General features: G+C 41.1%; 2 protein-coding genes across 7 annotated transcripts in view; one reads left to right on the forward strand and one right to left on the reverse strand.

Moving 5' to 3' along the window:
* CTPS2 (CTP synthase 2) overlaps positions 1-21,423 on the reverse strand; it is a 101,506-nt gene that overhangs the window by 29,967 nt on the left and 50,116 nt on the right. For all 6 annotated transcript variants that reach the window (XM_074324097.1, XM_019746325.2, XM_074324098.1 and 3 more), the window contains one exon: positions 4,098-4,194. In XM_074324097.1, the coding sequence (XP_074180198.1) occupies positions 4,098-4,194 (97 nt within the window). The remainder of the gene's footprint in view (positions 1-4,097; positions 4,195-21,423) is intronic.
* S100G (S100 calcium binding protein G) lies at positions 16,436-20,363 on the forward strand. The gene is made up of 3 exons (XM_019746330.2): positions 16,436-16,591; positions 17,100-17,243; positions 20,100-20,363. The coding sequence occupies exons 1-3, from the start codon at positions 16,526-16,528 to the stop codon at positions 20,202-20,204; spliced, it is 315 nt and encodes a 104-aa protein (XP_019601889.1). The 5' UTR covers positions 16,436-16,525; the 3' UTR covers positions 20,205-20,363.

Genomic DNA, 21,423 nt, shown 5'->3' on the forward strand with positions numbered 1-21,423 from the left:
ACAGTATTCGATTGACTGTTTTTGTTCAGTCCTTGAACTAAGAATGGTTTTTACATTTTCACATGGTTGAATAAAGTCAAAAGAAGAAGAATATTTCATGATGCATGAAAATGACATGAAATTCAAATTTCAGTGCCCATAAATAAATAAAGGTTTACTGAAACACAGTCTTGCTCATCCATTTACATATTTACCTGTGGCTGCTTTTATACTACAAGGGGAGAGTTGAGTAGTTGAGACAGACACCATATGGCTTCCAAGCCAAAAATGTTTACTATCTAGCTGTTTAAAGAAAAAGTTTACGGACCTCTGGTTGAAACCATTTAGGTGATAGACTTTGGGCAGGTAGATTGCTCCCTTCTCATGTTTAGTCCTACTAGAGACTTGAGACATGGGCAGTATACACACAAGTAAATCAACATTTTGGGGGGGAGGAGTTTCTACTCTGTAACAGTGGAATAGAAATGCAAAATAAAGCACAATAATAAAGGGTTCTTTTTGTACTTGCTAATAGAGCAAGAAGAAAAATACTAAATATACTAGCAAAAAGACTAGAGAAAGCAAGAACACTACAGTACAGTTAATGTCATTATGAACTGGTTCACCTCTTCTTTCAAACAATCTGGCAGAAATATTAGTCATAAAAGTGCTCATACCCTTTGACCTATTAGTCCGACTCTTGGAAATCTACCCCAAGGAAATAATCTAAAGTACATAAACACTGTGTCAAGATGTTCCCGTCAGCATTTTTCTAACAAAATGTGGGGAACAACCTGAAATGTTCAACAACAGGAAATGAATCCGTAAATTACAGTTCCTTAACTCAATTAAAAGTTGTTTGCCCAAATAATAGACATGAAGACTAGATACATGAAAAAGTCATGCTACAATAAAAGACTGTATAGAAACTAAGCATAATAGATAAAGTTTGGAAAAGGCCATGAATATGCAACTAATATTTAGGAGAAGAGTTAGAGATATACAGTTTGGAAAAATACCTTATTTCTAAAGACCCTTGCTTGAATGAGCTTTGACAATTCCACATACACTATCATCAGTCCTTTAAAAGAAAAAGCATTTCCAGACCAAGACCACACACACATACACACACACACAACACTGGACAGAAGTGAGCCTCTGGGAACACATTTCCTACAAATACAGGAAATGATGATTAACAGTACTTTTGTCCAAATCAATTTATTTTATGTCTTTGTCCAAATCAATGTATACTTATAATCTCCACTTCAGAAAACTCAAATTAAATATGCACAGCTTTTTGCATGTCAATTTTTCCTCAATAAAGTGGTTAAAAAAAAAGAAAAATCAAATTCATAGTTTTCAGGTGACTAAGAAGAGAAGAAGAATTGTTCTTAATGAATATAAAAATTAGATTCGGGCCAGCCTGGTGGCTCAGGCGGTTAGAGCTCCATGCTCCTAACTCCGAAGGCTGCCGGTTCGATTCCCACATGGGCCAGTGGGCTCTCAACCGCAAGGTTGCCGGTTCAACTCCTCGAGTCCCGCAAGGGATGGTGGGCTCCACCCCCTGCAACTAGCAACAGCAACTGGACCTGGAGCTGAGCTGTGCCCTCCACAACTAAGACTGAAAGGACAACAACTTGACTTGGAAAAAAGGCCTGGAAGTGCACACTGTTCCCCAATAAAGTCCTGTTCCCCTTCCCCAATCAAATCTTTAAAAAATAAAAAATAAATAAAAATAAAAATTAGATTCATTCTAGTAATACAGCCATTGTGTCTACCAATATCTTTAGGCTTTCGTACTATTTCAAAGTATTCTCATTTACTTAAAAAAAAACAAAACCCTCTTTACTTTCCTATTTTTCCATTTAATCCAGAGCATTGCAATTACTGACATATAATTTAAATATAAAGAACGAATAGTATCGAAATACTCTGCATCAAAACAATAAGTTATTGTCACAGGCAGTGGCCAAATGCATTTTGTTCCTACCATTCTTGTAGAAATGTGCTGACTAGGAAAAAATGTCTACAAAATAAATGCGCTGCCTAGAGGAAGAAAAAAAAAGTCCTACAAAAGAAATGTGCCGACTAGGAAAAAACCCCCACAAAATACTATGGTGCTATTTGTTTTTATATTTTTATGACACTCAAGAGAGTCAGTGGTCTTATGCTTATCTCTTATCTCCCACACAACCTTTTTGGGAGACTTGTAGAAGACCTCACAGGTGGGAGGGTAAAACTTTATGCCTGCAGGGGACCTCAGGTTCACATATGCCTTTTGCAAACTGTGAAGCATAATTGCAATTTAAGGCAGGCCTGGAAACAACCCAAATGTCTATCAACTGAAGAATTGATAAACAATGTGATATATCCATACAATGGAATATTATTCAGACATAAAAGGGAATGAAGGACTGATACATGTTACAATGTTGGATGTTCCCTGAAAATATGCTGAATGAAAGAAGCCAAACAAAATACCACATATCATATGCTTCCTTATATGAAATGCCCAGAAGGGGCAGTTAGTAGATTAATGGTTGTTTAGGGCTAAAGGGGTGACAGTGATAGCTAAAGGGAACAGTTTCTTTTTGAGGTGATAAAAATGTTCAAAAATTGACTGTGGTGATAGTTGCACAACTGTGAAAATCAATAAAAAAACAGTAAATCGTACACTTTTAACAGAGAGATTGTATAGTATGTAAATTATATCTCAATAAAGCTGTTTAAAATTTTTTTGCAGGCAGACAAAAGATATTAAGCAATGAGCTTTAGTGTTATGTTTACTTTTTTGTCTAGTGTAAAGAAAAACAAATCCTAAATCAGTCTTATTTCTATCAAGACAGATAAAATTTTTAAATATATTAAACACATGATCTTTTTCAAAAGCTTAGTATGATTATCACTGAAGTTTTTAAAGCAGATGCAATTTTAAAACATTAAATTTCTAACTATTTTTTGTCATTTAGGCAATCATTTGAACAAAGTTTCAAAGTATTTGAAATCATCTGAAAGCCAAATAATTGCTGCTAATAGCCACAAAGAGAAAGAAGTCTTATATTCTTAAAGAAAAAAGTCACTTAGAGAACAATGTCTGTTTTCTTATCCAGAGAAAGTTGGGAAAGGTGTGCACTTTGAAACTTTTCCTGTTTTAATTTCCTTCTTGCTAGGAACCTTTCTATTCCTTAGAAGCGGTTTATCATCCTTAAAGGAGAAACCCATGTTTCTGGTCTTATTCTTCCTTGAGTTAAGAAGGCGTTTTTCTCAGGTATCCTTATAACTTCACGGGAATGATGCTGGGCGCCTCAGGTACCTGGGCTCCCCCCTCTGCAGCTGGCCGTTTTGGCACTGTGCACATCACCTTTCATCTCACTCTCTCCACTTGTTTGGAGGCCCCAAGAGGGCAGGGCTGGTATCTGTCCTGGTCACTACTATATCTGCAGAATCTAGTCTGGTGCATATGGCACAGAGCACGCACTCGAGATATATTTACTAAACTGAATTAAGGGCTTTGGGGCTTTTTCACATTAAGTTATTCTCATAGAATATGTTAATCTACAGGCAAAATTCCACAGAAGTTAGAATAATCTTATCCGGAGTAGAAGACCAGCAAATATCAGGTCAGCAGATCAGCAAATATGACCACATCATATTTTCCTCTCCCCATGCTGGACCTACTGGGGCAACAGAGAAATATACTTCTGAGGCATAACTGCCCTCCTCAAGAAGTCCCTAAATTAGTGGCTAAAACCAGTCAGACATGAAACAATTAAACAGGGAGTGGGTTTCAACATAGTGGAGAGAAGTGGATTCAAAAGAACCGAATTGGGATCAGGGCTTGCCAAGTGGACGGCCATCTCCAGGAGCACTGCAAATCACAAAGCAGCACGCTGGACAGGGTATCAATGGGGATCAAATGAGAAGGGGCGTTCATGTGTGTTCTCGCAGCCCTTCCAGGGAGAGGAATTGGGAAGCAGGAGGACCAGCCAAGTTAGGGGGGATAGGTGAGAGGAAGTTGGAACACCTGAGGTTGCTGGAAGGGAAGCGGGAGAGGTGGAAGGGACAAGGCAAATGACACCAGACGTCTTATAAAACAAATGATCTGAGAAACTTACTTAATATCGAATTTTCAGTTTTGAAAACAGTTCTTCTTATTCCCAGCCTCATTGTTCCTCCCATATTGCCAGGGTTGTGTTCCGGCATATCGATCACCTTGGAAAACAAAACAAGTCTGGTTTTGTCATCTTGTAAACATGTAATTCCCCAAATTTCAAGCTCTACTTTTAGAGGAATGATCATTGCATAAGGATGTTCCATAAACAATAAACTCAGGCTCCTTCCAATTTTCCTATTCAAATACAGCCATACTTTACACAGGCCTCCCAGTTTGTTTCCTTTTCGTCTCTGCTTCTCATCTTTCATTCAAATCGCTTGTAAAAAAAAATTCATCAGGGGCGTCTTTATGACCTTCCTCCTGTCATTACTCAGCTTGTCAGTTCTGGGCAATGTTCACACTTCAAGTACTGGATGTCTGTCTGGGGCCTCCCACTTTGGTATTCACATCCCTCCCAAAATAACCCCCCTCTCCCACTGCCCACTTCATTTCCTAAAGATTTTCCGTAAGCAAATCTGTCAATCCTTGTGGAAAAGTATATCAGAAGTACTTATTTGTAGAAAACCATTAGAAGGATTCTTTAAAAAAGCAGGGGGAGGGGAGGTGGCTAGTTGGCTCAGTTGGTTAGAGCTCGGTGCTCATAACACCAAGGTCGCCAGTTCGATTCCCACATGGGCCAGGGAGCTAGGCCCTCCACAACTAGATTGAAGACAACGACTTGACTTGGAGCTGATGGGTCCTGGAAAAACACACTGTTCCCCAATATTCCCCAATAAAAAAAAATTAAAAAGAAAAAAAAGGTAATAGCATCCATTCTAACACACCGTACGGGTCAGAAACCTAAGCGTCACCTTGGATCTCTCCCTCTGCCTCACCCCTCATACCCAATCTGTCAAATCCTATCAATTTCCCCTCTCCAGACTTCCTGCATGCATCCACAGCTCCGACCACCACCCAAACCACAGCCCCTCACCCAGGCTACAGCCAGAGCTTACTGACTGGTTGCCCCACATTTGCAAGGCCCTAGTCTACCCTGTACGCAGCGGGCAGAGTACTTGTGCTAGTATTCCTGCTTGAAATCCTTGACTACATGGTATCAGTCCAGCTTAGCCCTCCAGACTCACCTGCCATGACCTTCCCCTCACACCCTGAGCTCTGACACCGTGGCCTTCCTTCAGTTCCTCAAGTGCTTCTTCTTTCCTCCTGCCATGGGGACTTGACACATGCTGTTTCCTCTGCTCAGAACATCTTCTCCCACTCCCCTACCCTCTTTTTCTAAGGACACCATCCTCAACCTTGAGATCTTAGCTCAACTATCCAATATGAGCTTCTATGGGAGCGGATGTTCCTGGGCGCCATAGCCTAGTCAGGGTCCTCTATCTATGCCCTCCCTGCCATCACACTTCCCTTAGTTTGTGTCTGTACAGTGCTCTGTTGCTCTGTTAGACTGTAAATCTTTGAGAGCTGGGACAGTGCTGTTTTTCCTCACTTTTGAATTCCCAGCCCCTTGATTTGTGGAACTGTCATATGGTATCTACTGAATGAATGCACAAATGAATGAACTCAGACTAAATAATTTCAGATTTATTTTTATGATTACTTCAGAAATTCAGAAATGTGATTTTTATGAGAAGCTTGTTCTCGTTAGCCATGCTCTGTTTTCTCAGTTCTGTTTCCTACTGTCTCATGGTTTTGTTTCATCTATTTTTTTTAAATTTTATTACATTTATTGGGGGTGACGTTGGTTAATAAGATTATATAGGTTTCAAGTGTACATTTCTATAATACATCATCTGTATACTAAATTGTGTGATCACCACCCAGAGTCAGTTCTCCTTCCATCACCATATATTTGACCCCTTTTACCCTCTTCTACCCCCTCACCCACATCATCTATTTTTTTAAGTTGTTAGAACAGACTACAGCTCGGTGAGTAAACCTATTCTAATGGAATTGCTCAGGCTTCCCTCTCATAACCTTTGCTTCTGTTTTTTTTTTTTTTTTCCATACCCTAAGTGCTACATGTTGCTCTATAGGAAGCCTTAACTGGAATTCCCTGAAATAAAAATTTTCCAGGAACTTGACTGATCTTATCAGTGCCCCAGAAGAATTTTCCAAGCCATCTGAACTCTGTGCCCTAAGTATTGCTCTAAGAGTCACAGAGGAGAAGGGGTAGAGAAAAAAAATTTATTGCACATCTCATTGGTGGAGTGCTCTGTTCTTAAGTGCTCTTGGCTTTGGCATCTCTTTCCTATCTTCTTTGGTTGGCTAATTATGCCTAGATTAAGTATTACTAGAGTGAGGTGACAGAGGGCATTAGCTTCTAGTTTGCAAATGCCCGGCCCTGTATGTATTTTCTAGGAAAGGTTCAGGTGAGACTGCACCACCTGCCACAGATTTGTAAGAAGTCCTAAGTATATTCACAGCCTCAATTTCCACTTACGTTTAAGACAACTTGAACTGTCTTAGGAAGACCACAGCGATAAGCTCCCCCCCCCCGGTTTCCTCTTATAATTGTACTGTGATTCTTCACCACTCTTATTTACTTCATGGGGTCCATCTACCCAAAAAGAGTCTTTCAATACAGTCTGTTCAGGTATTGGCACCTTTGGTGGTCAAGAAATGTTCTAATGTGAATCACTGAGAATAGAGTCAAATGACTCAACGAAGAACAGGAAGCCTGACTTCCTGCTTACTTGGGATGAACTTGACAAACACCTCAAGACCAGAAAATATTTTCAAAATTAAAGTGGGGAGGGGGAGAGAAGGAAAATGAAGTGGGCACAGGGGCTGCCCAAGAATGTTAAATACTCTTCCAACATAGACGGAGGCCTGGAAATTCCTGACAGAGCAATATGAGAACATTATTTAGAAACATGGAGGTAAACATCAGGAGAAAAGGCCAGAAAACTTGAGGGTGGTAGAGAGGAGGTGAGGATTACTGAATTTTTTTCTTTAAAGGCCTTTGAAACTGTTGGCTATTTTTTTTTTTTTTTGAACTGTTAGTTTTTTAAAACTTTGTACATGGTATTATTTTAATGAAAATACAAATTTACAGCCCAAATAGTGAAATGTATTATTTAGGTCTTCCACTGGGGTATTAGTTCACATTATCCCTGCTGTTTTCAGGAGCAATAAATATAACCTTCTCCTGAAATGATAGCACAGAAAGAAATCCCAAGGTGTGACAACTATGCTGATCTTCCTACTAAAACATGCACAGAAACCAGTGGAGAAGGCAAAGAAAATGATAAAGAGGCGGGAGTAGGTGGAAGTAGCTTTCCAACTCTGAATGATGCCCTGAACGTCAGCAAAAGGAGAAAAGCAGAGCCAGAACTGACAGGAGAGTTGCCACTCTCTCTGGCCTGGCTTAGGAGGCCTCATCGTGGGATGTCCAACACACAATCAGTCAGAGAACATCCTGGCTGGGCACAAGCTGGTGGGCTCGAAACACTCAGGAATGGGAAGGTTTGAGAAGACAGAGGCCAAGCCTGGCCCAACCAGCTGCCTTGGAGAGCTATCAGGCAATCCTGCAAGCTGTCAAGATGACAATATGACTGCCTCATGGGTTAGAAGCCACCTGATTGAGCAACAAAATTAAGGAAAACATCTTTGTTCCTGGCATTCCTTCCTCAGAAAGCCTGAGAGACAGGAGAATGTCACAGTTTCAAAACATATCGTTTATCATTACTGGGGTGGTAAAAGAAAAGAACCTTGAATATGCTTTAGTTTTAATCCCAACATTTCCCAAATTCCCTAGATCTTGCATCTAAGAAGAAAATGCCTTTTCCATTGCAAAAGGATTGTTTCGGCCCACTCTGATTTTGCCTAAATACTGGCTGTCACCTGAGTCCTACTATAGATCTGTCCTTTCTTGGAACTGAGCCAAATAGCATAAGAAAAATAAAAAAGGATCAATAAATAACGAATATTGGTGGTGATAAAGCTTTAGGAGATGTGAAAGTACCACATAAGGATAAATATGCACTAATTAACCTTTACTGAGATTTCTGCAGCCCATGATAAAAGTGTAATGGGTTCAACACTTCATACGTCCCAGGCACCTTAAACAACAAAGTCAAGGGTAGTTAGGCTCTCTTATCAAAGATGAAATTCCTGAGTGGCAGCACATGAAGTACCATAAGCCTTCTGAGTGACCTTAAAGAACCCTGGTAAGGCTGGCTGCCCTCACGTCCCTTGCCTTTGGATATTTCATTTGGGAACACTGGAGGAGCCTACCCCCACCCAGCACACCATTTCTAATCTCTCAGGCAACATACACAGTGATTCTCTCAGACTTTCTAGAATATTCCTCAAGTATTCCTTACAAGGATTTCCCTAACCTGTTCCTTTCCTCCTGCCCATTAGGTTTTCTGTTCATTTTTTTTCCCAAGTCTACTTCTGATTTTGATTCTCTATGAGCCATAATCAAGTCGAGTATAAAGTATGAACCAATTTTATATCAATATTATGTTACCTAATGTTTCGCATTGTTAGGTACAATAGCCTCCCATCATTACAAATCAAATCTAAACTCTTCCATGTGCATTCAGGTTCCACCTCATTCAGGAACCATCTAGCTTTGCTCTCCCCACATATTCTAACTTGTGGTTTCTACCTCAGCCCGATCGGTCCATTGCTGATGGCCCCTCTGCTCCCCTCTCCACAATCCCACTACACTCTTGACGACTTCTCCTGAGACGTCTTCCCCTACGATTCCACAAGGGCTCATGGATTAGAGGCACCCTTCAGTTCTCCTACTGCTCCATAATTAATACCATTGTTATGCTCACCCTACCAAATAAATAACCTATAGACTGTTAATTCATTTTCAATGACTCCTTATGGCAAGTTGAATAATGGCCCCCCAAAAGATGTCCAAGTCCTAGTCCCCTGAACCTGGGAATATGTCACCTTATATGGCAAAAGGGACTTTGCAGATATTAAATTAAGGCACTTGAGATGGGAAGATTATCCTGGGTTATCTGGGTGAGCCCAATGTCACCACAGGGTCTTTATAAGAGGGACAAAGGAGGGTCAGAGTCAGAAATGGAGATGTGACAATAAAGTAGAGAACAGAGAGAAAGAGATTGGAAGAGGCCACGTTGCTGGCTTTGAAGATGGAGGAAGGGGCCATGAGAAGACAGCCTCTAGAAGCTGGAAAAGGCAAGGGAACAGATTCTCCCCTAGAGCCTCCAGAAGGAACACAGCGCTTCTGACCAACCCACTTTATACTTCTGAGCTCCAGGACTGTAATAAATGTGTGTTGTTTTAAGCTACTAAGTTTGCGGTAATTTGTACGGCTGCAGTAGGAAATGGATACAGCCCTTTATTGTATACAACTTTAACCTCCTCCCTCCTTTCATATATGTGCCTCCTCTCATAAACTAAAGTGAGGGCTCATCTGTCTCCACCAGAGTTCAGCACAGTCTCAGACTCTGATCAAGTGCTCCATAATGAAATCTCCCTAGATTTTTATCAAAAACTAACAGAGGAGACCAAGGGACTAGTCGGTGGGCCTAAGAGCAGTGGAGGGGTCTGAGATGCCGTGGATTGTCCCGACCTGCAGGTGGGTCACTTCAGCAGACAGGAGGGGAGGGCAGGGGCGCTGCAGTGCCCAAGCCTGTCTCTCACCTACCTACCTTTCTGTCTTCCCAACCTGCGGCATCGCGGAGCAGCGTGAACGGAATCTACAATGGTGACCCCATTCAGCAGTACTGTGAATATGTATACATTGTCCAGTCTGGGTTTTGTTTGAGGTTTTTTTTGCTTTTTTTTTTTTTTTTTTTTTTTTTTTAGGAGGGCGCAGCTCACAGTGGCCCATGCGGGGATCAAACCAGCACCCTTGGTGTTATTAGCACCACGCTTTAACCAACTGAGCTAACCAGCCACCCCTCCAGCCTTTTAAACTTGTTTTTTTCCATGAGTAGAAGAAGGGCCTATGTTACTTCCATTAGGAAAAGAATGCTTTTATACCCTCGGGTGTGACCATAACATTTAAGTCTAAGTCCTACCTCTGGGCCTCACACCAACATTGGCCAGCTCTCCTTACAGAAGTCCTCTTCCTGGCTGAGTGTGCAAGCTGGCCCTGAACTTGAACTCCACCTCCACAACTCCCGGGTGATGTGACCTTGAGCAGGTCCTTGAATGTCTCTATAGGCAGCAGGTAACAGCAGTACCCACTTCACAAGGGTGCTGTGAGGACGTCCCAAGGTATTAATAGGTCAGGTGTCAGGGGCAGTACACAGCCCATGGTAAAAATGAGCCCTCAGTAAGAGCAGGCTACAATGAAGAGGCTTCTGGGAACTCAACCCCCAGGGCAGCACAGACAGGCCCCAAGCCTGTGAGCCTCACAGCCCAGGCAAAGGCTAGACGTGCAAAAGAAGGTGAGCTCTGTCGGAGGGCACAGGGTGCAGGCAAGGGGAAGGGTGCTCCCTTTTCGGGGCAGCTGCACTTTACTCAGGGTTTCCTCTAAATCGCAGGATCAAAGACAACACAAACTCACAGACAGCATTCCACACTATTTGTTTTGCAGGGCCTGGATTCTGACTCTCTACCCTCTTCCCAAAGGTGCTTTTCCAGGCACTCTGCCTGCTGGGGACTTCAAGTGGAATAACACAGCTGTGGTGCCCGGAGTGTTTAAAATAAGTTACTCTTGGCTTTCCCAGGAAAAACTTAAGTCTGTCCAAAGATCAAGCAATTGAACAGAGGTGATAAATAACCTTTGCCTCTCCATTTTTCCATTACCAATCTTATGCCTGTCATTTTTTCCCCTTCTCTGGTTTCAAAATGCACTCTTTTGAACACACCCTGTATTTATCACCTGTGTCCATATATTTTTAGTTAATGTTTCATGTGAATGTGTATTGGTGGATTTCATGTTTCCCACTGCAGGTATACCCTCACATTTGAGTCCACAGGTAAAGGGAAAAATAGGAGACAGGAGATGTGACTGGCAGAGGGAAGCAAGTGAAAATTGAAGAAGACCCACAGGTAGTTTTTCAAGTTCTATTAGCATTTACTACAAACATAAGTTCTGACAATAAGTAGCACTGGGCCTATTTTAATCAGAGGTCTTCCCTTGAAACAAGAGATTTGTAGCCTAAAAGACTGTTAACAAATACTGTTCCAAATGGTTTTCTTGAAGTTAATTTTATACACAGACACACGTGTCATTATACAATACATGCCATGTTTTATATATAACATGTTATCTGTCATATAATAGTTATTAAAATGATATAGTTACATGTCATATAGTTATTAAGATCATATATAGTTATTAAAATTATTTCTTCAATACAGACTCAAGAAATATAACAACTGCCATGTGGATTCTAGCTCACAAGTGGTAATTTGAGAGAACAGATGATAAGATGCTATTTCAACAATTGGGGGGGGGATTTGAACATGGGCTGTGATAAAGGCATTGTGGTTGTGTAGGAGAATGTCCTTGTCCTTAGAAGAGGCTGAGGCGTTTAGTGGGGAAGTGTCTGGATGTCTGTAACTGATTCTCAAATGATTGGCAGGGGGATGGGAGGAGTGTCCCTCCATAGAAAGAGAAAGGAAATGTTAGCAATTAGTGAATTTGGGCAAAAGTTGAATTGTTCATTGACTATTTTTGCAAATTTTCTATAGATTTACATTTTTTTTAAAGGTATTGGAGGAAAAGGATGTTTTTTATGATCATTCAACAGAAGCCTACTTCCTCCCAGGTAAAACAGAGTGTAAGTATAAAAACACCAAAAAATCGATAAAATCTTGATTAAAATACACTGCCAAAATCAGAATATTTTGGGGTAAAAATCTTACAACTAAAAACAAAATACCTATCTTTCTTTACTCCAAGAAGGGAGTTAATACATGGTCAATACAATGCATATCAAAGTAAAATAATCTGTAATAAAAGCAGGAATAATGCATACAAGACAGCAAAGGTGCATGGAATGATAAATGCTTAGGATTGGCAGGAAGCTTTTAAGGAACTCTATAAGATTTCACATTTGTTATCCAAGGTAAATAAGTCCCTAGAATTTTAGACTAAAAAGCATCAGAGAGAAATACAATCCAATAGTTCAATCTCAATTTGTACATAATATAATGAAGGGTCAGAGAAAATTATACAAGTGTGGAAGTATTTAAAAGCTGTAAGTGCTTTTAAAGTTGATCTGGAACCCCTTCTTGTGAGTTACAATCAGTATTAGATCAATGTCCTCTGATAATGTCCTAGTTCTTTCATGGAACTCTTTCCAATAGAAATAAATTTAGTCTCCAATTTTAAATCCTGGCAATTCCAAAAGTATTTCCAACTGAATAAAAGTCAAGTGTCTTTACAAGTTTTCAGAATGATTAACAAAATATATTTGGTAAAGAAAAGGGTAATAAGAAATAAAAAGCAAATATGGAGACAACAAATAATTTAAAAGTTGAAAAATGACCATGCTACTTGGTAATCTTGCTTTGCCAAACAGAACTACAAGTTATTGTGCATTTTCTCCCCGTTTCCTAAACCCTGACAGCATCTGAATAGGTGAGCAGCTAGGTGCTGGGGCCACACTAAGCTGCTTGGGCTAACTGCAGGTTTCTCCTGGAATCCATCTTCTGCTTTTGCGTTTTGAAGCTCTCTGGACTTTATTTAGGAACTGTTTAGAGAGGTTTTTTTGTTTGTTAAAAGGCTTTCTTTGTCTGTTGGTTGTTGTTTGTCCGTGAGTACTCGATTTGGCATGGCAGCCTGATTTTCTTCAGGACCAGGTTATCTTTTGAGACTAGCTGGTTTCCGTCCAATTCCTTTTGGAACGGGGGCTATTTCTACTGAAATTAGTCGGCTTTTGGTTGAGTATTAGACCGGACTGTCTCAGTTTAAAAAGTGCTGCTCAGCCTACATACACACAGGCTCTCCAGAGAGCCAGGTTTTTCCTAGAACTGGCTTGTTAAGCCTTCGGCCTGATCTTCTGTGATCACACTGTTCTGGAATAAGGCTGGCTGATTTCTGCCCTGCAGGTTGCTTGAGGTGTTGTAGATACCTTTGGACCCTTACTCTAGAGAGAAGTATCTGAAAAGTAGATCTCAGTTATTTAATACTTTAAGACCATCTCTCCTTCAGGGACTCCGGCACTTTTCATGCACATACTTAACTAAATGGACAGATATGAGCAAAAGTAATTCATAAAATCAGTGGCCACTGTGACGAACTTTTGAGATTCTCAAATTTAGTTTTCCTAAAACCAAACTGGACAATAATAGTGCTAAAATTGGCAAAGCTGAATGGAATGCCTAGTTTGGATGGAAGTTTGAGGCTTCCAAATGGGACCAAGAACCTGAAGTTGCCTCTTTGCAAAATAAAGTTTTAGAATTAACATAGGCTACTGAACTTTTAAAGAGAGAAAACATGGCTTCCCACATGTCCATCTACAGCGCTGTCTTGTCCTTGCCCTGTACTCCACTGTCTCAGGCTCCATCTACGGTACCCTATTCTATGAATACTTTGCCTCAGGCTTCTTCTCCAGCATCTTCAAGCTCTTTTTCTCCAATTCCTTTGTTTCAAGCTCCACCTCAATGCCATCTGATGCCATCTTGCCGTCTACTATGGCTTCCTTATCCCCAGACTCACCTCTGTGCCTCCTTCCTCTGAATTCTCTCCCATTCCTTCCTCTTCTGAACTTATCAGTATCTCTCCATTTGAAGTGAAGCCCTCTGGGGATCCTAATAGACCTCAGATTTCACACATCCCTGGACTAAAGCTGAGTTAGGAATTTCCTAAGGTAACTGAGGACCCTCACAAGTTTGCTGAGAAATTTGTTATTGTTATTCAGACCTATCAGCCTGAGTTTTCTGATTTGTATCAGTTAATTCATACGTTAGTTGGTGAAGGCCAGGCTCGATATTGGATGAGAATTGCCCAATGGGAACATTCTGAAAGGGATTTAAAAAAACAAGCCTCTAATTTGTTGAGAAGAACCTTGAGAATTCACTAGAGAACTATACAGAGCAATTCCTAAGGCTTTCCCAAAGCCCGTTGATTGGAGCAAAATTCAGACTTGCTCACAAAAATCTGATGAATCTGTTCATAAATATTATAACTGACTTCAGGTCATTTTTAAGGAAAATTCTGGCCTTTCTTCAGATGTTGATTTCACTTGGATGACCTTTAACTCTTTGTTTGTCAATGGGCTGAACCGAGACCTTTCCCTCCTTGTTCAGAAAAGCAGGATGGAATGGGAGACTATGTCCACCCTAGATTTGGTCAATTTGGCTAATCAGTGTGCTCATACTCTAGATGGGCCACTTAGAAGTAAGATTACCAAGACTTTTCATTTTCAGCCTTGGCAGATGAAAGCCCCAATATGAAACCAAAAGACTCCCAGTTTTTGCCATTTTTGCAAGGAGCCAGGACGTTGGAAAAGGGAGGGTTGCAAGTTTAAATGCTTCAGGAGCTCCTGGCTTGTAATCAGACTTCTGACCACCCTTCCCAAGGTCTTCCCCATCCCCAGTGATGGGGCCCCAAGGAACTACAGGGACTTTTTCCAATCTCCCCTCTTAATTGGCTTGGAGAAACTTTTCTTCAAATTGATAATGAATCTCTCTCTTATGACAAAAGCTATGTATGTATTACTAAAGAATGACAGTCTTGACCCAATTTCCTGGGAAGAATGGGACAACACAGTAGTCTTTAAAGCCTTAAATGAGAGTTTAATGATCCTTCCCCCTCACCCCCACCCCCGCTTTTGGACATCCCAATGATCAGATCCCCTTTTTCCTTCTTGTATACGAAAAGGAAAGGAATGCCTTTGGGGTACTCACCCACAAAACATGGGGACCACCATAGACCCCTAGGGTACTGCAGTCAGCAACTGGACCCTGTGGCACGGGGATCCCCCCCTTGCCTTAGAGCCATTACTGCCACGGCCCACCTGGTTAAGGCCACAGAGGAAATTGCTGTGGGTTCCCTCTAACCATCTTTGTGCCCCATGCAGTAGAATCCCTTCTGAATTCTCAACACACTCAACATTTTTCAGTTAGCTGCCTCCACCTCCTATGAAATCCTTTTGTTAACCGATTCCCACATAACTCTTTTCACTTTCTGATAACCTTAATCCAGCTACTCTTCGCCCTTCTGAGACCGATGAAGCCCTTCTTCACTGCCTGACACCAACGGATCACCTCCGGACTTCTCATCATGATTTGGAGGAGGCTCCTCTGGGTAAAGCTGATTTCTCATGGTTTACAGATGGTTCATACTTTAAAAATTAAAAGTGGTAAGTACTATGCTGGTCATGCAATTGTAGCCCCTTTTGAAGTCCTTGAGGCATTTTTACCTTTGGCTACTTCAGCACAGCAGGCTGAGTTATTTGCTTTCACTCAGGTTTGTATTTTAGCCAAGGGCAAAACTGCCAGCATTTATACTGATAGTCAATATGCCTTTGAAGTAGCTCATGATTTGGGAATGCTATGGAAGCAATGTGGCTTCTTTACTTCCAGTAAGGAAATAAAACTTAAAACGGCCTGTATGTTCAGGAATTATTGGATGCTATACTTTTACCTGCTGCATTAGCTGATATTAAGATCCCAGGGAATTCTAAACTTGACTTTGAAAGCTAAAAGAAATCACCTTGCTGACACTTCTACAAGGAATGCTGCCCTTACAGGCATCAGCAGCAGTCAAACCTCTTTCGTGATCCAAAGGGATATTTCCCCAGTTGATAACTTAGAAAAACTGGCCAGAAAAGCCCAACAGCTGGTTTCAGAAAAAGAAAAACAAGTTTGGAAATCCAACAATTGCTGATTTAATAGAAGAGAAAGCTCTGGTTCGGACCAAGTAACAACCCAGTCCTACCAAAGACTCTGAAGTTTCCACTCTTAATTACTGTATACGCGTTAAACCATTGGTCCACTGACAAAATGATAGCATTTATGAATCAGTATTGGTGGGGAGATATTACATTAAGGTGGTGAAAAGTACCTGCCTTACTTGTCCCACCTGTCCAAAGTACAACCCAGGAAAGCCTGTTCGTACTGCCCCTGGACATTTTAAATTGCCTAATGGAATATTCACGGTCTGGCAAATAGATTTCATATAGCTTCCCTCGTCTCATGGATACACATGTTTTAGTCATGGTCTGTATGTTTTCTCACTGGGCTGAAGCTTTCCCTTGTAGACAGGCTACTGCCTTGCCTCTTAGTGGCTAAAGTCCTGTTAGAGAAGATTATCCCTACCTGGGGAAGTTCAGTGATAAAGGTATCCATTCTACCGGTCAGGTGCTTCGACAAGTCTGTGCTGGTTGGCCAGTTTTACAACACCCTTAATTATGAGGTTTATGCAGTCTTAAGATTGGATTTCAAAAACCATTAATAATTACCTTTAAATGGCAAACGAAAGGAAAATTTCATCATCAGGGTGGTGTGTCTATCTGTACAGACTATAAAAGTCGCATGATCCTGCTCAGCTCTCCACACTCCTGTTTGATTCTTGCAGCTGCCTCGCTGTTCAGGGACCAGGTAAGTGTCCTTCTAGTACTACCTGGAGGTCCTTCTGCTACCTTTCAGGATGGTGTGAAAGAGAATAGCCTGGAGAGAAAGTGGGTTTGTACCAACTAAGGATATTACCAGTAATTTAGAGGCTAGAAGCTGTGGTCAGGTTCTTCAAGACCACAGCCTACAGAGTGCAGACCAGGTACATAAAAAGTAAAGAATGTCATAATTACTCAGTGTTTGGCTCCAGGAACTATCTCCTAACAGATATACTCTGAGAGCAGACACTTAACATACTGTCTAACATGCTTATTTTTTCAACACATTGGCAGGCACTGGTACAGCTCCCACAGTTCCCACTCCCTCTTCTCCTCCTCCCCTTCTTTTTCTTCTCCCCGCTTCCCCCAGGCTTTTCTTTACTATCCCCCACCTGTGCCAAGGAAACAGCACAATGGCACTCATCTCCTGCTGGTAATCATCAGTATAAAACTCCACTTCAGCTTTTTGGTAAGTTAATTTCTTTCCCAATTTACAGGACACCAAAATGAGTGCCAAGATGTCTTCTAAAGAACTGAAGAGCATTTTTGAAAAATACGCAGCCAGAGAAGGTGATCCAAACCAGCTGTCAAAGAATGAGCTGACACTACTGATTCAGACTGAATTCCCCAGTTTACTGAAAGTGAGTGCACAACTGCAGAGCTGGCTGAAGTGGGCCTCTGAGGGTGGGAAGGGAGGGGAGAGGAAAGGACACGGGGAGAGGCTGAGGTCTGTGATACGGATCAGAGCTCCGTCTGAAGGAAAGCACACAGCAGCCAAGGTGCAGGTATTGCTGAAGGGAGAGCACTTAAACATGTGCTTTCCTCCCCTGGTTGGGCAGGCCACATTTTAGATGGCAAGCTCCTAGAAAGCAGGGGCCAAGCCTTCTATTCCCCACAGCCTTAGCACACAACTCTCCAAGGCCAGCCATAGTAAGTGGAAGCAGCGATGGCACTTTCACCAAGCTAGCCCTGGAAGACCCATAGGTCACCACGCAAACACACTAAGGTCTGCAGCCTGGATTCAACACATCTGTGCCAGGCTTTAGGAAAAAAAAGAGGCCAGTAAAATAATATTAGTTGGCACTGGACATGCTTCACTGTTATAGGTAGAATCTCTCAAAAAGACCAACACTGACTTGGCAGTCTGTTAAAAAAAACACCCAGCTTCTCGCTGACAAATTACCCTTGGTGAAAACCCATTTATATTTCAAACGCATTTAAAGTTCTGTTAATTTGTGTTTAGCAATAAATTTGTGTTAAGGAGGCAAACATGCATTTCTCAACCACTTTCAGGAAATGATACAATTTCTTTAGCCATAAAGAACCATCACAGAGTTGTCAGAATCAAAATGCATTTAGAGGCAGTAAGGAAGAGAGAAAGGAACATTCTCTGTGTTCTGATATACTTTCTTTGCTTTGCAACTAAAAACTACTTTCAAACTGGAAGGACAGCAATTGTTACGTCCAACTTGGTCACTTTTTAGCTGTAACTTCAAAAGAAAGCATTTGCTTCCCAGATTTCAACCAGAAATGTCCCTTCTGCCAATATGACATGTAAGAAGTTTTCTGGTTTTAGTTGTTGAGGAGTTTCTGTTTCTAGAACTAAAAAGAAAAATGGCTGAATTCAATGACCTTATAATCCAATATCTTCTCATTTTTCTTACGGTTGAAATATACAATAACTTTAAAAACCAGTTAAAGGCACTAGCAGAAAAAGAGAATTAAAAAAAGTTTTCTGAAAAAAAAATTAAATTCTAAAAAACCTCTTAATTTTTTCCAAAAGGAAGAAAAATAATAATAGGAAGGAATAATAATAAAAGGAAGGAATATAATGATAAAAGAAAGAAAAATAATAATCTGACAGGAGAGCCTAGGCAATCAAATAAGTTGTTTTAAATGGCAAGACTGGTGAAGTTTTCTAAATTTTTCTACATTTTATGTATTTCCCATAAAACGTACATAGGACTTTTAAAATTTGGATAGTGGTAGGAAGACTAATGGTAAGTTCTGAAAAATCTACTTACCAAGTCATGTGCCTGATTTTATTTTCAAAAGGATCACTAAGTTTTTCCATGCTACACTCTGTTTACATCGTCACCTTGTATGGTTTAGAATCGAGTAAATGCTTCAGGAAAACAGTGCTTGGTAATAACTAACTTATTACCAAGTTAAGTGCTGAATAACTAACTTACAGTTTGGTCTTGTGATCATAGCAAAGTGCCAAGTGTCTTTGTAGGAATCTTAAGGGTTAAAACATATCTTCATATATAGGTCTGCTGCCCAACAGCGTGAACATAGTTAACACTACTGAACTGTACACTTAAAAATAGTTAAGACGGTAAATGTTATGTGAGTTTTACAATTAAAAACATTTTCTTGAAGCTGATGTATAAAACAAGCTGTTATTTCAGGAGGTTTCCTAAGTACTATTTTGCCACAGATAGACTCTTACCTGAAAGTCAGAGCTGTAATGGCTTTAAGATTTGAATTTTTGTAATGGAGATAAGATTTAATATTAAGGCTGCTTAAGATTCTACACATGCTTAAGATTCTGCACATGATCTCATGTAACATCTCAAGCAGTGGCTCTGAGCATGGCTGGGCCTGGACAGGAACATCCACACCTCCTGGGAACAGAATACAGATTCTCAGGCCCCACCCCAGGCCAGGTGAATCAGAAACTCTGGGAGTGGGACCATCAATCTGTATTTACTAAGGTTAGCAGGCCCATCCGGTGATTCCGATGTGTACCAAATTGTGAGAACCACTGATCCAAAGTCATCTCACATAGCACAGAGGTAGGCTGCCACCAAGGGTTTGGGGAAAACGAGGTGGTTGCTAGTTAAGGGGTTGAGCTTTAGAGTCCATGTTTGAACCCCAAGCCCTCTACTTACCAGCTGTGGGCCCTGGAGTAAGTTAGCTGCTGTCTCAGACCCTCGGTTTCCTTACCTGTGAAGTGGATCTCCCCCACAGGGTAGTCGGGAGGATTGTACAAGCTACAGGGAAGCCCTTGGCACAATACCGGCCAGTAGCAAGCTATGCATGCTGCCTCGGTTGTGTGCCAGCCCAGCCCTGGTACCAGACACAAAACCAGCTCCCAGGAAACCTCGGGCAGGGGTCCTCAACTGTTTGTGGGCCATAGGCCCCTCGGCAGTCCAATGAAGCCCTCAAACTCCTCAATGGAATGTTTTTAGAGGCATAAAGGAAAATACATAAGATTACATAGAAAACCAATTATATATATTAAAATATACATTATCAATATTAAAATAATGGGTGATATAGAAAATAAAAAGGGTAGTCCATCTTGTGACATGGAGCAGCACTACAGCTAACGTTGGTTTTCCCACCTCTAACTATCAGTAGCATGTAATTGAAAACTCAGCTACCTTCTTGGAACACAGACACAGAGCCTCTAATTTTGGAAAATGTGTAGCAGCAGACAACTGATTCATTTTCTTTCCTCTCCCCATCTCATACTTTCTGTCTAACACCAGGGTCCAAGCACCCTAGAGGACCTCTTTAAAGAACTGGACAAGAATGGAGACGGAGAAGTTAGTTTCGAAGAATTCCAGGTGGTACTGAACAAGATAGCCCAGTGAAAGAAAAAACAAAATATTACTCTGATGACCCAGAGAAGAACACGTGACATGTGGCCCTATTCTACACAGAGTTCCCAACGTCTCTGTTTAATTCTTTCCAGTTATAATGATCTGGAAGTGATATCCAATTATTGCTAATAAATAATTTCTTAGACATGCTTCACCTTGTCTATTACTGACCCCAATAGTTTAATAGATTTGAAAGTAACCTTGGTGTGATGCATCTAGTTTTATAGAGTAAAAAAACAAAAGAAAGAAGATCCAGAATAGTTCCCTGATCTTGACAAAGACTACAAAGATGGTGCCAGAGACTTGGAAAGAATCGTGGCATGCCAAACCAACTCCTTCCACTCTTCCACCAGAATAACCCTCTCCTTCTCTCCCTCCCCAACTACTTAGTGCTCACATCATTTCCAATTTCAACGCTAGTCAATAGCTGGTGAGAAACTTACTTCAAAAAATAGACACTTGTCTTTAAAGTCATCTCCCAGAACTCGGGGTGCTTTCTGAATCAATGACCCTCTCAGGGAGTAGAAGGAATACAGCACCAAGAGTCAGTTCTGTTCCATCACTAAGGGGGTGGCCTTGTTTCTGGTATGTGATGTACAAAATAAAAGGGACAGGAAGACATAGGGCCCTCCCAGCTCTGGAACCCTGTGCTGCTGGGACTCTGGGTGTCTGAGAAATAGCTTGCCCTCAAATTCCCCTTGTGGAGTCCAGCTGTGGGGAGGGAGGTGGGGAGGGAGTGTGGGAGGGAAGTTTAACGGGAAAAAAACCAGAAAACTGACTTCTAACCCTCCACCAAGGAACAAAGGAGATTTTTATATACAGCGAGGGAATGTTTAAATACAACCTGGATCATTCTAATTCAACACAAGCACATTCTCATGGTATCAAAAGCCCTAAACATTTCTAATGACTAATTATATTCCACTGTAGGGATACCCTATAATAGTCTTAACTATTTCCCCATTGTGGGGCATTTAGATTATTGCCATTTCTGATTCTTTTAAACAATGTCATAATGAGTACCTGTTCATATCTCTGTCAACATAACAGATTTCCTTAGGAGAATTTCTGGGAAGTAAATGTCTGAGTCAGAGGGTATGAATATTTTTACGGTTTGTGAAACAGACCACCTAATTGATTTTCCAAAAGGTTGTATTGATTCATATTTCTACAAACAGGCAGGAGAACGCCAGCTTCACTCCCCAGACAG

The sequence above is a fragment of the Rhinolophus sinicus genome, chromosome X (genome assembly GCF_036562045.2).
Source record: "Rhinolophus sinicus isolate RSC01 chromosome X, ASM3656204v1, whole genome shotgun sequence".
Classification (NCBI taxonomy): Eukaryota; Metazoa; Chordata; class Mammalia; order Chiroptera; family Rhinolophidae; genus Rhinolophus; species Rhinolophus sinicus.